General features: G+C 41.9%; 1 protein-coding gene across 2 annotated transcripts; it reads left to right on the forward strand.

Moving 5' to 3' along the window:
* The first annotated feature begins 964 nt into the window (after positions 1–964).
* BTBD3 (BTB domain containing 3) lies at positions 965–10165 on the forward strand. 2 transcript variants are annotated; one of them, XM_045295292.1, is made up of 5 exons: positions 965–1097; positions 1440–1728; positions 2235–2325; positions 2907–3025; positions 6245–10165. In XM_045295292.1, the coding sequence occupies exons 2-5, from the start codon at positions 1586–1588 to the stop codon at positions 7275–7277; spliced, it is 1386 nt and encodes a 461-aa protein (XP_045151227.1). In that variant the 5' UTR covers positions 965–1097; positions 1440–1585; the 3' UTR covers positions 7278–10165. The 2 variants fall into 2 exon arrangements, with proteins under 2 accessions (XP_045151227.1, XP_004697885.1); XM_004697828.3 differs by having other exon boundaries at positions 1004–1728.
* The last annotated feature ends 4223 nt before the right edge of the window (positions 10166–14388 follow it).

Consider the following 14388-nt stretch of genomic DNA (forward strand, 5'->3'; position numbering starts at 1 on the left):
TCTAGAAATACATTGTTGGAGGATTCTATCGATGGGAACCACATAATACTTTATATTCTTCTGACTCAAAGCAGAGAGAACCTGTTTGCATTTTAACCAGGCAGCATCAGAGCATATATTACTTTGAGTAGCTGTATCATTGGTTTTGTATTACAGAATGTGAATTACAGTCTTTAAATTTATGACCAACCCAAAATGCAGCCATAACATTTCAAATGGGCTTTGGAACTCTGACTAAACCTAGTCTGACGTATTTTCAGTGAATTAAACCTTGTAACACCTATTACTAGTTTTCTCTCACTTGAATCTTACTTTGCATCAAAAATCGGTCTTCTATTTCAATGTAGCTCTGCATACTGATAAATCCTACTTTAATTAACATTATTTTTGTGATGGGAGACGCCTGTTAAAGATCATCATAGGAAGGAGACAATGCAGGGAGGTAATCTGAATCCATAACTCATCTCTTATTTTGTACTAACACATAATGTACATTCAAAGAAACTGGAGTAATTAAAAACATTATCACTCCTTTCAGTCTGTAATAGATGTGTTTAGTACGGTTTTGCTATAAGCTGTCCTTTTTAGCCTTAAAACTGGAAACATTCTAAACTGCTGCTGATTAAGAGATTTTACTAGAAACGTAGAGTAGCTATCAGCTTCTACCCTTGGCTGATTGATCCAGCCTGCTTCACTGGGTCAGTAAAAATGTATGTTTACAGAAGATGAATCTGTGAGCATAAACTCTTCTAATGCTGTTCTCAAATGTGTTTCATATGTTGTTTGCCCTATTTAACTATGCAATAGGCAAGAGTGCAACTGCTGTTCCTTTAATATCAGAACTGTGCACATTACAATAGGTGTCACTGTTTCGCTTGGTCCAATCATGATCGGTGACTCCAGCTATTGGCTCAGAGCACTGGCTGTCTGACTCCATCTGCAGGGCTGTAACACCTACTCTCCGATCCATTCAACACATAACTTCAGCAGGCAGAGCCGACTCCGGCGGCTCCAGCAATATTTTGCCTCTAAGCTAATTCAGAAAACAATTGCAGCGGCTCTGTGCCTGTCCGCTTCGCTCAGTATAGCGTTTCCAGGTGATCTAGGAAACTGGGTGATTCTTATGAACAAATAAGACAAACAGGAATCATGATGGGGATGTATTTAACAGATCAAATACTGGATAAAACTTAAGCCAGTTTCTTTTCCACTTAGTGAAAAGGTCACCTTGCCTGGCTGAGAAAAGAAGCAAAATAACAGCTTGTTGGTGTCTGTGAACATCTTAACGCATGCTAGCCTCTTTTCCTTGATGTCCCCACCGATTTGAGATACCTAGCTAGAGAGAGAGAGAGAGAGAAAGAGAGAGAGACATACTGTACTCATGGTAGATGAAAAGGAAAAGAACATGAAATGTCTCACCTTCTTCTTGATGCTTCCAGAGACGGTAAAGAACAGGTCCAAGAAAAGCCCGAAGAAAACAAATACCACCAGCAGTAGCAGCAGCAGCGGCAGCGGCAGCGGCAGCAGCAAGTTGCCTCCAGTTTGCTATGAAATTATTACCCTGAAGACTAAGAAGAAGAAGAAGATGGCTGCTGATATATTCCCTCGTAAAAAACCAGCCAGCGCCAGCACCACCACTGCCCAGCAGTACCACCAGCAGAATCTCAGCAACAACAACCTGATTCCAGCCCCAAACTGGCAGGGTCTGTACCCCACCATTAGAGAAAGGTAAGTGCCGGGCCAGCGTGTTTACTTTAGAAAGTTTTCCTGTGTTGAAGTTTCTGCTTTTGCACAACCTGTAATGTATTTTAACACAAATCTGTGTTTCCTCTTTTCCCAGAAGCTTTTTTGGTCATGGAAAACTGCCTTGTATCTTTTCCAAAACGGTCCAGCTGTTTTCCTACTAGATAAAAATGTTTTTGCAAGCTGTGACATTTAACTGACAGGGCTGGGCTCTCTGTGGGCCGTAGAAGGTGGAAACATTTTATTTGTCCTTAGCCTTGTGAAAAGTTTGGGTAACTTTTCCTTGTTTCTTCTTCTTTAAACTTTATACGTCCCATGTGTTTGCAATGATTACAAACACAGTTGTTTAGTTAGAACCCTTATTTGTTGTTTTGCCCTGAAGTCATTAAACTGTTGCTTAGCTCTCAAAATCTTTTGTGGGTTTTGTATGTGGGAGAAGGGGCCCGTGAAATGCTGGCTGCTGTGAATTAATGACTTGCCTCTGTTTATAGAAATGCGGTGATGTTCAATAACGATTTGATGGCAGATGTACATTTTGTGGTTGGCCCACCAGGTGGGACTCAGCGGTTGCCAGGACACAAAGTAAGCAACAGCTGCATTACTGGCTTAGACTTGAGACTTAAAAAGAAGGGACCCTCTTTGTGAGCCTGGAACTTGGGGTGGGCAGCTTGCTGATGGCAGGCAGTGCATGTGTTGCCCGGTCACAGAGAAAGCTCGGCCTCTTCAGAGGGTTTTGGCCACACTAATTTTTCCTTTGTCTCCTTTATATCCCTGCTTTATATCCCACACAAAACCATGCCCCCCTCAACTCTGCTGTCAAGGAATCAGATCTCAGGAAGTTGGTGTGACAGGTTAGAAAAGTCAACGATCTGTTACCATTTGCTAGTCACCGGTCCGGGAAGCTTTTTATTTCATGTCATTTTTACTTGGTTTTGTACTGAGGGGGATTGCGCATCAATCCTTTAAAGCTTTGAAGTAATTAGCAGCACAGACACTGTTTGGTGTGGCTATTTTAGGCTTCCACAGCAAGATGCGCTGTCCCTTAGCTTTTGTGGAAGGAGCTGGTTTAGTTGGCTCTGTGCATAAGAGTTGTTTTTCTGGATTGATTTGCTGAAAATGCGTTTCAGTTTAGTGCATGAAATAAGATTTCCCTTTTTTCACAGTATGTTTTAGCTGTTGGGAGCTCTGTGTTCCATGCAATGTTTTATGGAGAACTGGCTGAGGACAAAGATGAAATCCGTATACCAGATGTCGAACCTGCTGCTTTTCTCGCTATGCTGAAGTAAGCATCATGCATCCGGTGGGAGAGAGTCGGCGTGTGCTGTACTTGTACTCTGTGGGGGCTCACGGGTAAAGAGGAGGGCTGTGTCACAGTATGGGAAGCGCCGAGGACGAAGAGGGTGCTGCTTCCCTGCTTAGTGTTTTTAAAGAAACTACCGTGCATCCTTCAGCCGAAGTGTATGGAATGATGCAGGCTTTTATAATCACACCTTGCCATGGGATTTGGGGACAAGTAGAATGAAGAGTGATTTGATTTTTAATGATTTATAATGAAAGAAAAAGAACTTGCTGGTGGAAACATCGTTTAATAGACCAAGCTATCTCTGAAAGCACTGTGGAAAAGTCTTGAAATAAATTATATGTTTCCATCACAATATTATAAATTATATGTCGAGCCTAAATAGGACCAGTTAGGATATTTCTCAGTATTATAAGGACTGCTATCAACAAATGCAAAACTTATCTGTTGACATAATCTGATCACTGTGTACACATGTGCATCCTCTTTTTTGTTTTTTAACTATCTCGTAAGTGAAATCAGACATTTATTCTCAAGAATAAGAAACATTTCATCGTACAAAAGAAAAATTTGAAAGCTGTAGATTTCTCTAGTTTATATGTGATTATATACAAAGCTTTAACAGAAAGTATGAAATGCAAAGCTAAAAAATAGGGATTTATTTTATGCATTGATAAAGATTACTTTTAAACAAGGGAGATTTAAAAAATTGATGGGTAAATTTCATTATCTTTTTTCCATGAACTTTTTGAAACCCTTTTACGTCTAGTATGGCTTTTCTAAAATCTAATAAATGTTAACCAGGTAAATCGAGTCAGCTATTTTACCAACTGTGGGTGCTATACAATATAACAATCTGCAATTTGAGTAAAATCCCATGATTATTCTCACTACTATGAAACAGCTTTTCTTAGTCTTTACTCATCACAGGGTATCAACCACAGTTCCAAGTTACATGCTGCTGTAAGACAGGCATCAACTGCAGTGCTTGTAAAGAATTTAACTCAGGGATCAGTAAAACTGGGCAGTAATTCTTCTAAGCGTGTCTGCTACCTGCTAAACATGTTTTATAGCTAGTTTTAGAATATAAGTGTATTTAATCGTTTGTGTGTATCCCAGTTTTGGAATCTAATTACTACCAGCTAGAACTTTCACCATGGAGCCCTGGTGGTGCAGCTATCTGCTTGGCTGCGACCCAACAGGGCCACTGTCTGAACCCACTGGAGGGAGGCAGGGAATGGAGGACAAGCGGATAGCAGGTCAAAATATAAACTAAGCCACATTTTAAAGCAAAACAGCACTTCCTGACCTGTGTAATGCTTTAGAAATATATGTGTACAGCAAACAGTTTGAGGTTTGTGTGTCTTTTTTCAGTGAAGTCACAGCTGTGTGTGTGTGTGTGTGTGTGTGTGTATGTAATGTTATCTGTGGCTGAGGTCAACACTAACCCTAGTGTAGCACCTTAGTTTCACTGTAGTCAAGGACAGTATTGAATAATTTCAGATATACTTGTAATTAGGAAACGGGAGCAAGAATCACCCAAGTTATTATTTTACCCATCATTGGACTTATCATTTAAAAAGTATCTTGTCTCACAGACATAATTTCTAGGATACATGCATTTTAATATCCTCACCATGTACAGGAGTAAAGATCAGAAATGTAATTGGAAAAAAAAATCAGAAGCAAACTGCTGCTGTGCTGGACTTGGTTCCTTCCACTGTCATCTGGGATAGTGGTGGCCAGAGTTCCTCACTCCAGCAGTCTGGAGGTACAGGCAGAATTCCTAGAAAGGGGGCTGCTGAGAAAAGGCGGGGGCTTCTCCCTTGGTATTTACAGGGAGATAGCTACAGATTGCTGACAGGGCTCCCTGGTCCTCCCCAGGGCCCTGGCGCTGCTGTTGGAGCACCAGCAAGCTGCAGGAAGGAGTGTTGTGGATGCCCGGCCAGTGGTCGCTGGCTCAGCCTATAGGAGCAGAGAAAGGGCTTCCGGGCAGAAAACCTGCAGGTTCCCGTCGTGATTGTGGAAAATTTTCTCATCGCTGCCCTTGTGGTTTTGTCCTTTTAGAAGTCATTGCTCACATGAAAGTGAAATATAATAATTAGAGGTAAAACTTCAGAGCAAGTAGTTCTACACCTTCACTAGAAAAATGTTCAAATGCAGCGTTATCAGTATTGATCTTTCACGTGCCTTCTTCTCATTGCCTGACTCTTGGGGCCGCGGAGCAGTGTACAGGAAGCCGATGATTGCTGACTTTATGTAACATCCTGGGAGTGAGCCCTAGTTCTTTAAACGCACAGAACTATCTCTTCTCAAGAAATAGGGACAGTTCACAGCAGTACGAAAATAGGTGCACACTAACGGGTTTGTTTATTAATTAAACATGCCTGGAAATGAAATATTCTCTAATTCTAAAGGTGGACGAATGTTTGACAGACAGGAAGGTGTAAATTTTCTTTTCAAAAATGATTAAAAAAAATCCTGTGTTGAAGTCTCTCCAAAGTTCGCTGGAAGATAGCATTGAGATAGTATATTTGATAATCTGTTGAACTTGAAACAACTTGCTCTGTGGGTAGAAGAATTCCGTGTCACACTTAAAAACACCAAGGTATTTTTTTGGTTCTGTATGAATGTGCAGAAAGGTTTTAAGATAAATTAATGCATCTTGCTACTGAGACAAACGAGGACTATACTTTGAGTAAATACAAACGCAAACCTACAGCCATCAAGTTAATTCTGACTCATCGGCAAGACCTGATGGGTTTTTTCTGGGACTGGAAATTCACATGGCAGCCGGTGACCTCTGGTTGTTTCAACTCTGTTGTGTGGTTCACGGCCCATTGCTGCCCCATGTTGCCATCAAGGCTCCTTGAACATCATACAGGCAACAGGATTTTCCACGTATTTTCTAATGCTGCCTCTGATAAGCAGTTTTCTCGAGCTCCATCTCTGCCATCCTTTCTGAGAACCTACTGAGTGCAAATTGTAAAATAGAGGTGAAAAGGCAGCAGAAAGCTAAGGTCTTGAATCATGCAGACGTAGCACCGAGTTCACCCATCAGTCATTTATGTGTTTCTCTTATTTCTGAGCAGTTTTTGCTAAGAAGTCTCCCTTAAGGTCCTTTTTTTGAGAACTTGAACGTAGTTCCTTCTTTCTTGCCAGATGAAGAATCCCGCTGACATGCTGTGCGCTTCCTTTCAGGTATATCTATTGTGATGAAATTGACTTGGCTGCTGACACTGTGCTGGCCACCCTTTATGCTGCCAAAAAGTACATCGTCCCGCACCTGGCCAGAGCCTGTGTCAATTTCCTGGAAACCAGCTTGAGCGCCAAGAACGCCTGTGTGCTCCTCTCGCAGAGCTGCCTGTTCGAGGAGCCGGACCTGACCCAGCGGTGCTGGGAGGTGATCGACGCCCAAGCTGAGCTGGCCCTCAAGTCCGAGGGCTTCTGCGACATTGACTTCCAGACGCTAGAAAGTATCCTCCGCAGGGAAACTCTGAATGCCAAAGAAATCGTGGTCTTCGAGGCCGCCCTCAACTGGGCGGAAGTCGAATGCCAACGACAAGATCTAGCCCTGAGCATCGAAAACAAACGGAAGGTCCTTGGGAAAGCGCTGTACTTGATCCGAATACCTACCATGGCCCTGGATGACTTTGCCAATGGTGCTGCGCAGTCCGGAGTTTTAACCCTGAACGAGACCAACGACATCTTCCTCTGGTACACTGCGGCCAAGAAGCCGGAGCTGCAGTTCGTGAGTAAAGCCCGCAAGGGCCTTGTCCCCCAGCGCTGCCACCGCTTCCAGTCCTGTGCCTATCGCAGCAACCAGTGGCGCTATCGGGGCCGCTGCGACAGCATCCAGTTTGCAGTTGACAAAAGAGTGTTCATCGCCGGCTTCGGCCTGTACGGCTCCAGCTGTGGCTCTGCCGAGTACAGTGCCAAGATTGAACTCAAGCGCCAGGGCGTTGTCCTGGGGCAGAACTTGAGCAAATACTTCTCAGATGGCTCCAGCAATACCTTCCCCGTGTGGTTTGAATACCCGGTGCAGATAGAGCCGGACACCTTCTATACAGCCAGTGTGATTCTCGATGGCAACGAACTCAGCTACTTCGGCCAAGAAGGCATGACCGAGGTGCAGTGTGGCAAAGTGACCGTGCAGTTCCAGTGCTCCTCAGACAGCACCAACGGCACTGGTGTCCAGGGCGGCCAGATCCCCGAACTTATCTTCTATGCTTGAGAACTCATTTCCCCGTGGTGGAAGCTGTTAGGAGGTGCATCTCTGGTTCTGGCTTGCTTGATGCTCAGCTCATCTGCAGATGTATGCTCAGCGCAAGTGATTTGCAGCCAATGAAGCTGTCTGCAGTTTATAATTTCTTTCAACCTTCTAATTGTATACAGGCAAAAATGCAGCATTCCGCTTTTAAGTGTATGCTTAAAAGAACCGAGCCCTTGCTTTTAAAGTGTATGTGTACTAGAGACCTTTCATGCCCTTCCATCTGCCCTCTTGACCCCTGCCACTTTTGTGCTTTTTAAGAAATGTTTGGAGTCATCTCATCTCCTTTTGGACTTTATTTTGATGAGTAGAAAATAAATAGCTTAAAATAATAATGACAACAGTTGCTTTAACCAGAGCTCTGTACTCCGCCCTCATTAAAGAAAAAAAAAAAAGGCAAACTTCAGTATACAATTTTAAAAGACATTTTGTTTGAATTTTAGAAAATCGACAGTAGACATATTTGGCTTTTATTTCAGTCCTTTTAGATTCTTTTTTGGGGGGGCTTTGCTTTCTTTTGAAACCTTCAAGTTATAATGTTACATATTGAACCTTACAAAGTGTCAGGTTAAAGCCGAAGAAGGAAAATAAGAAAGTGAGTATTTCTCTTGGCCATGACTTCTGTGTCAAGCAGATTTACTTCCACTTAGTTTAGAACACTAATTGTTGAAGCACATAGACTACTTTTCTTTGAAGAAACTAAGTTGTGTATATATCTTAAAATTCTGCCAATAGAAAAATACTGCAGGCCTATTAAGTTGAACTAAAATAATTTGGGGAGGGAGCCTGAAAAATTCCATCCACAAATAGATTGACTAATGTCACATTAAAACACACACATTGAAAAAGCCTCTCTCTCCACTTAGCTTCCTATCCCCACTATTTGCTTGTTTGCCTCGAAAATGGAATTCCTATTCTTCCCCATTAAAAGAGGACCAAACAGACAAATAGAATAGCATTTACTTTTGTAGTACTATATGTTTGTGGAAGACACTTTATTCACAGATTTTTTTTTTAGTCTAAAATTGATTGACCTATTTTTGACTATGTACTATCTTAGTTAATTATAATTGTCCTGGATGCTAAATTCTGGCCTTTGGCTACCGCCTTAAAGTGCCAATATATGCCTGCAGGGTTGTAGGGAAAATGGTCGGGAGTGACACTAATTTATACCTAATATTTATTGCATCAGCATCACATCCCACTCACCAAGACAATTCTCTTTCATTGATGGCTTGTGATGGTTCTGTGCCTGTATCCCTGGCAGTGCCTAAGGTGCCCACTGCCAGCTGAAGTCTCCATGTGTTTCTGGGCAGCATTCCTGCTCCCTGTGATCCTGAGAGCGCTTCCCCCACCACCCAGAGTGTGGTCCCTGGCCGCCTCCTTCTCCTGCCCTTCAAGCCTGAAACTGGCTTGTCTGGAGCCAGGGGTTAGTCCTGGGGTGTGTGTGTGTGCGTGCGCACCCATGCGCACACAAGTGCGTTTTGTGGACTCAGGAATTGTCTCCTCCCTGTCTGGTGAGTGAGAGGTGGGACAGAAATGATCCCCCGTGGCCCCAGCAAGTGACTAACCTTTCCTTGTTCACTGTGCTTCTGGACCACTTCTTCCCCTATAGATGTGGGCCCTGTGGCCAGCCAGCTTCCCCGATGGAGGAGAACACTGGATTATGGGAAATTTCCCTAATCACCTTTGCCATTACCTGACTCTGTACGCATAGATGATCAGAAGCTGGTAATTATAGATGAGGACTTCTTGGACAAGGTACCAAAATAATCAATCAATTATTTCCTTTGAGGAAAATTACAGATAGTTTTGGCAAAGGATGAATGAAACAAAGGTACATTTCCCATTTCAGAAAATACTTCTGTGAAAGGTTATGCTTTTAAGTTGAGCATTTCAGCAGCTTTTATAGCTACCATGCCGATCAGGTATATTCTGACCAGAAGGCACTCATTTTGAAGCCAGAGGAGAGGATGCTTTATTTAGCACTAATTTCATCGTTTGAGATTCTTGAGGTGGTGTGATAGCCTTAGAGTGACGATCGTTCATTCCTGTAACACTCCAGTCAGTGTTCCTGTTAACTCGCTGACCTCCGTGTGGTGAGGGACCTGCTAGGTGAAACCCCGGATGAGATCCTTATGCTCTAGGCTGGGCCGAGAGCTTCATGTTGTACTAATTACTCTCAGCTAGAAACGAAAGAAGAAGGCCCCGCCGACATCTGGTTGGTGCCAAAAGCTGTAGGTTAAATTTGCAGATTGTTTTTAAATAAGAAATTTTATATTTTAAACCCTATCTTTGATTTTGTATTTTTGACAAAATGGAATGAAGGCTGGTCGGCTTGCTTTGTTTTCTTTGGTTAACTGATTTTGTAGCTTTTACAACTAGAGGCTCTTATTCTGACAAAGCAGGCCACTCTGATCTATAAGCGCAACTTTATTAAGGAGGATATGCGGTAGATTCTTTTCTCAGTGTATCTGGCCTTCTTTGTCATTGTTAATACTGGGGACAAAGGGAAACTAGGTTAGCCGCTCTAATGTAACATTCTCTGAACATACAATAGTATTTAAGTAAACGGTCAACTTTCTTATATAATTATTGCACTGAACTGTCTTTTGTTTGTTTTTTTCAGGTGTTTAAATAAGCTCAGCTAATTTCAGGACACTAGTCATTTGTGCATCAAGGTGCTTGAATTTAGTAGCTTATAACATTATTTATGAAGGAAAAATCTAAATATGAAGTACCTCATGTTGAATGTTCTTGTACTGTATTTTTAATGTAACAGTGCAGATCTTGTTAGACATATGAATGTGTATAATCCTGTTAAATGCAAATAAAAATAAACCTGCTTCATAGATTTGTTTCTCTTAGCATTTTTGTAGTTCCCTTGAAATAGTGAAAAAATAATTCTGGCACTTCTGGTGCTTCTGCATTTTACATAGATCGTTTCACCGGAGCAGTTGTTTACGAAGTATTCAGCCATCTTTGATCCCTCAAGAAGTAAAAAATTGAGGCAAAAGCATAAGAGAACAATGAATATGTTAATCGATTGCATTGTTCAAAGCCTGACTGTTAAGTTAATGAGAGGGAGTAAATTGGATGCATTTATATTCCCCTGATGGAATTCCTGGTTGGCTGGCATTCTGCAAAATCTGGCTCGTGCCATCTTAGGGGTATTGATACTAAATGACATCCAGCTTTAAATGTGAACGGTGCTGCTTAGTCCTGCTGTGCTGTAATGGCTTAAATCTAGGAATTAAAAACAAATGTCATGTGAGAACTTTGAATGTAATTTTTGTGTACTCATCCAGCTCTCTATTAAATTTCCCCTTATCGAACATGTCTCATGCATAATTTTGTCCACACATGCTCCCCCCGCCCCCCCTTTTTTTTCTATTGCTTTTCTACTAGAGTTTATTGTGGGACTCCTGTGCAGTCATCAGATTACGACTGGATCCATTCCTAAGTCTGTCTGCCAGGCAAATGTATACACAAGCCCAAACAGGTACAGTTGAGATCTACTGTCAGCTAATCAAATTTTGGCTTAGTATGAAGCATGAAGTGTTCTTTTCTATGTATAAAAAGTATTAAATACTTTGCAGATACACGAAAACATCTTTAACATAAAAACACAGCAATAATAATGTTTTGATGCACATCACAAAGTAGTACTTTGTGAACCATTATTCACACACTTAAAAATCAAGGTACTGTACATGCAATGGTTCACAAACATGTTAACGATTGCATGTTCATTGAATTTTTAATGTCATGGGCATTGTGGGGTTTGACTTGGATAGTTTCTCAATTAGATGTGTATAATTCAGGGACTGCCTGTCTATTTGCTTACCCACTTCATCTACTCAGTGCTTGTATTTCTACAGCATACCTGGCCAAAGGCTTTTGAGTTTTGCCAAAGAGTAAGGGAAAAGGATTCCCACGCCCCCACGCCCCCACCTCCCCACCAATTCTCATCAGATTAATCAGACGCAACCTGAATTGCCAAGGTTTTTAACCTGGGGAATGCTTAGCCCTTAACTCCTTTTTGTTGCTATTAAGCGTAGTTCACATATATATCTGTTGTCCTCTCCCAGGACAATTGGGAATGATGTGATTCCATTGTTGGGCCTCCTGGATGAACTTGGCACTGAGACAGCACTTTGATCCCAGTTGACTCCCTGGCTTCCCGTGAAAGGTGTAGGCTTGGACTGGGGAGAAAATGGGAAGGAGGAAAATGTCTTCCTGAGGAATTCAGTGGTATGAAATACAGAGGCTGATGTTCACAAGTGACTCTGAAAACTTGTGGTTATTTTTAATGTTTTATCATTTTTCCATGTACTTGGTTATTAAGAGCAATTTTAATTGCAGATGTTGCAATTCAATGCTCTGCCTTGGGAAACTCCCTCCTCTCCAGATAACCAACCAGTTAAACAAAACAACCTAATCTTTTGTCAAATATGTGCTTTAAGTGAATTTGTGTTTAGGACATAATTGAAATGCAATTACCTACTAGATTAGAATATTGAAAAGGATGTGAACTGCCAGAAGAACAAACAAATTTGTCTAGAAAAAAGTATAGCCAGGACGCTCCCGAGGAGCAAATGTGGCGAGACATCATCGCAAGTATTTTGGACATGTCATCCGGAGACACTAATTCCTGGAAAAGGATATCAGGTTGGATAAATGAAGGGTCATTAAAAAAGGGGCAGACCCTTGATGAGGCGGATTGACACAATGGTGGGGCCTCAACAACATTTGTGAAGATAGTGCAGGCTTGGGCAGTGCTTTGCTCTGTTGTATATGGGGTCTTAGGAGTCAGAATCAACCTGATGGCACCTACCATAGATTACATTACCGGATATACTCAAGTACAAGCCAACCCAGATATCAGCCGAGGCACCTAATATTACCACAAAGACGGTATTTAAAATGTGCTGAAAAACCTGGCTTATACACGAGTATATATGGTAATTCACTCTTAGTTACTGATTTAAAGCTGTGGGTGGTAACCAGGTTAAGTTGTACCCAATGGGAGTGTGTATGTTAAAGTTTAAGGATTATGTCGTTTTTATTTCAATATACAGAAAAGCATTTCAAACTGAAGGTATGATCTCTTTGCATCAATTTAAAAAACTGAACTTATGTCTGAAAACGCATACTAATAGGCTTCCTAATTTTAACGTGAACTCAGTAAATCTTCTGAGCCACATATATAGCAAAAAGACTTGTGAGAAACTAGTAAGTCTGAGGTAATGTTTTGATATGCAGCAGCCTTTATTGTGACTGTAAAATTTGCATTTTCTTCCTAAACTACCAAAAGAAAAACAACACAATATTCAAAAAGAAAGATAAATGACAAAGGAAGCTACAAATAACCAAGTTGTGAGCAGAGTGTCCCACCTGCTCTGCGTTAGAATGTGTAAAAAAGTATTCTATACATATATTGTTTTGTGCGTGTTTTAACCAGCTATAAATTTTCACTAAATTCAGCACCCCTTAGTATATTATTGAAATGCTCTGTGCACTGGACTTTAACAAATCCAGAAGTCGAAGTGTTTAATTCCATAGAAAAATTCACCAGCCACTCCTTGGGAGAACGATGAAGTTTTTCACCCCTGTAAAGAGCTAACAGTTTCAGAGACCCACAGGGGCAGTTCGACTTTGTCTTGTACCGTGGCTTCTCAACGGCATAGAGTTTTGTATTTTGACAAGAATACCTGCAGACATCACGGGCTGAAGAATATGTATAATGTTTTCTGGAATTTTAGTTGCTCTAAAAAGACAGTGGAAATTGAGGGAATCTTTCAAAGGATTAACTAAAAATTCTTTCAGTCCTTCACCGTAGATCTCTTGTTCCATCCAGGCAGAACGTAAGGTGCTGGGAACTCAGAGGTCAATAAGGTAGGGGGTGTGTGCTCAGGAGCTTAGGGTCCTGGGCAATGCTTCTAGGCAGTTGGCATATAGGAGAATTTTTTAAACTGCTGGTCTCCAACCCAGAGATTCTGATTTAGTAGGTCATAGGTGGAGGTAGGGAAATTGTGTATCCGTAAGCTTGCACCTGGTGTTGATAATCACACTGATTTCCAGTGAGTGCTGATGTAATTCATTAGGACTAAGAGGTAGTGGCAAATGAGCTTTGACTTTGAGCCCAAAGGAACACCAGAGATTTGACAGTTCACTTCTCAAAGATTGTGGCCTTTAGAAACCCATTGGACACTTTTACTCAGGACCCTGGTGTATCCTGGTTCCAGGTTGGCCTGCTAACCAGAGCGCATTCCATGGGAGAAAGATGAAGCTTTCTACTCCCTTGAAGATCTGCAGTCTGGGAAACACACGGAGGCCGTTCTACTCAGTCCCACAGGGACGCTATGCGTTGGATTTGACTTGCAGTGAGTTTTATAGGCTCACTGGCTGTGAGTCAGAATGGTCTCCACAGTCATGGCTTGGTTTTTGGCTTAAAGGGATAATGGAATGTCGGGGTTAACTAGTGCTACCTGCTACATAACAGAAATGGACGTAGGTGGATTTAGCAAGCAGGAATATATATTCTCACAATTGTTGGTGTTGCTTTTGAGTGGTGCAGAGAACGATTGCCGAGGGTTTTCCACGTGGTTACCTTTTACCTTTCGGAAGTAGATCCCCACACCTGTCTTCCACGGGTCCTTCGGGTGTGTACAGATTGCCAATTTTTCAGCTAGGAGTTGAGTGCCTATGCTACCTATGATGCAGTGACATTTCTTTCTTTTTTTTTTTTAATCGTTGTATTAGGGGCTCATATGACTCTTATCACAATCCATACGTACATCAATTGTGTAAAGCATAATTGTACATTCATTGCCCTCATCATTCTCAAAACATTTGCTCTCCACTTAAGCCCCCGGCATCAGGTCCTCATTTTTTCCCTTCCTTCCCCGCTCTGCCCTCCTTCATGAGCCCTTGATAATTTGTAAATTGTTTATTTGGTCATATCCTGCCCTGTCTGACGTCTCCCTTCACTCACTTTCTGTTGTCCGACCCCCAGGGAGGAGGTCACATACAGTTCCTTGTAATCGGTTCCCTCTTTCCAACCCACTCTCCC

The sequence above is a fragment of the Echinops telfairi genome, unplaced genomic scaffold, assembly GCF_000313985.2.
Source record: "Echinops telfairi isolate 266 unplaced genomic scaffold, ASM31398v2 ScPeMD7_5592;HRSCAF=6446, whole genome shotgun sequence".
NCBI classification, from domain to species: Eukaryota; Metazoa; Chordata; class Mammalia; order Afrosoricida; family Tenrecidae; genus Echinops; species Echinops telfairi.

Coding starts and splice junctions, on each gene's coding strand:
- BTBD3 (XM_004697828.3), top strand. CDS start 1,382: ATGGTAGATGAAAAGGAAAAGAACATGAAATGTCTCACCTTCTTCTTG. Junction 1,729..2,234: donor TACCCCACCATTAGAGAAAG/GTAAGTGCCGGG, acceptor CTCTGTTTATAG/AAATGCGGTGATGTTCAATA. Junction 3,026..6,244: donor GCTTTTCTCGCTATGCTGAA/GTAAGCATCATG, acceptor GCTTCCTTTCAG/GTATATCTATTGTGATGAAA.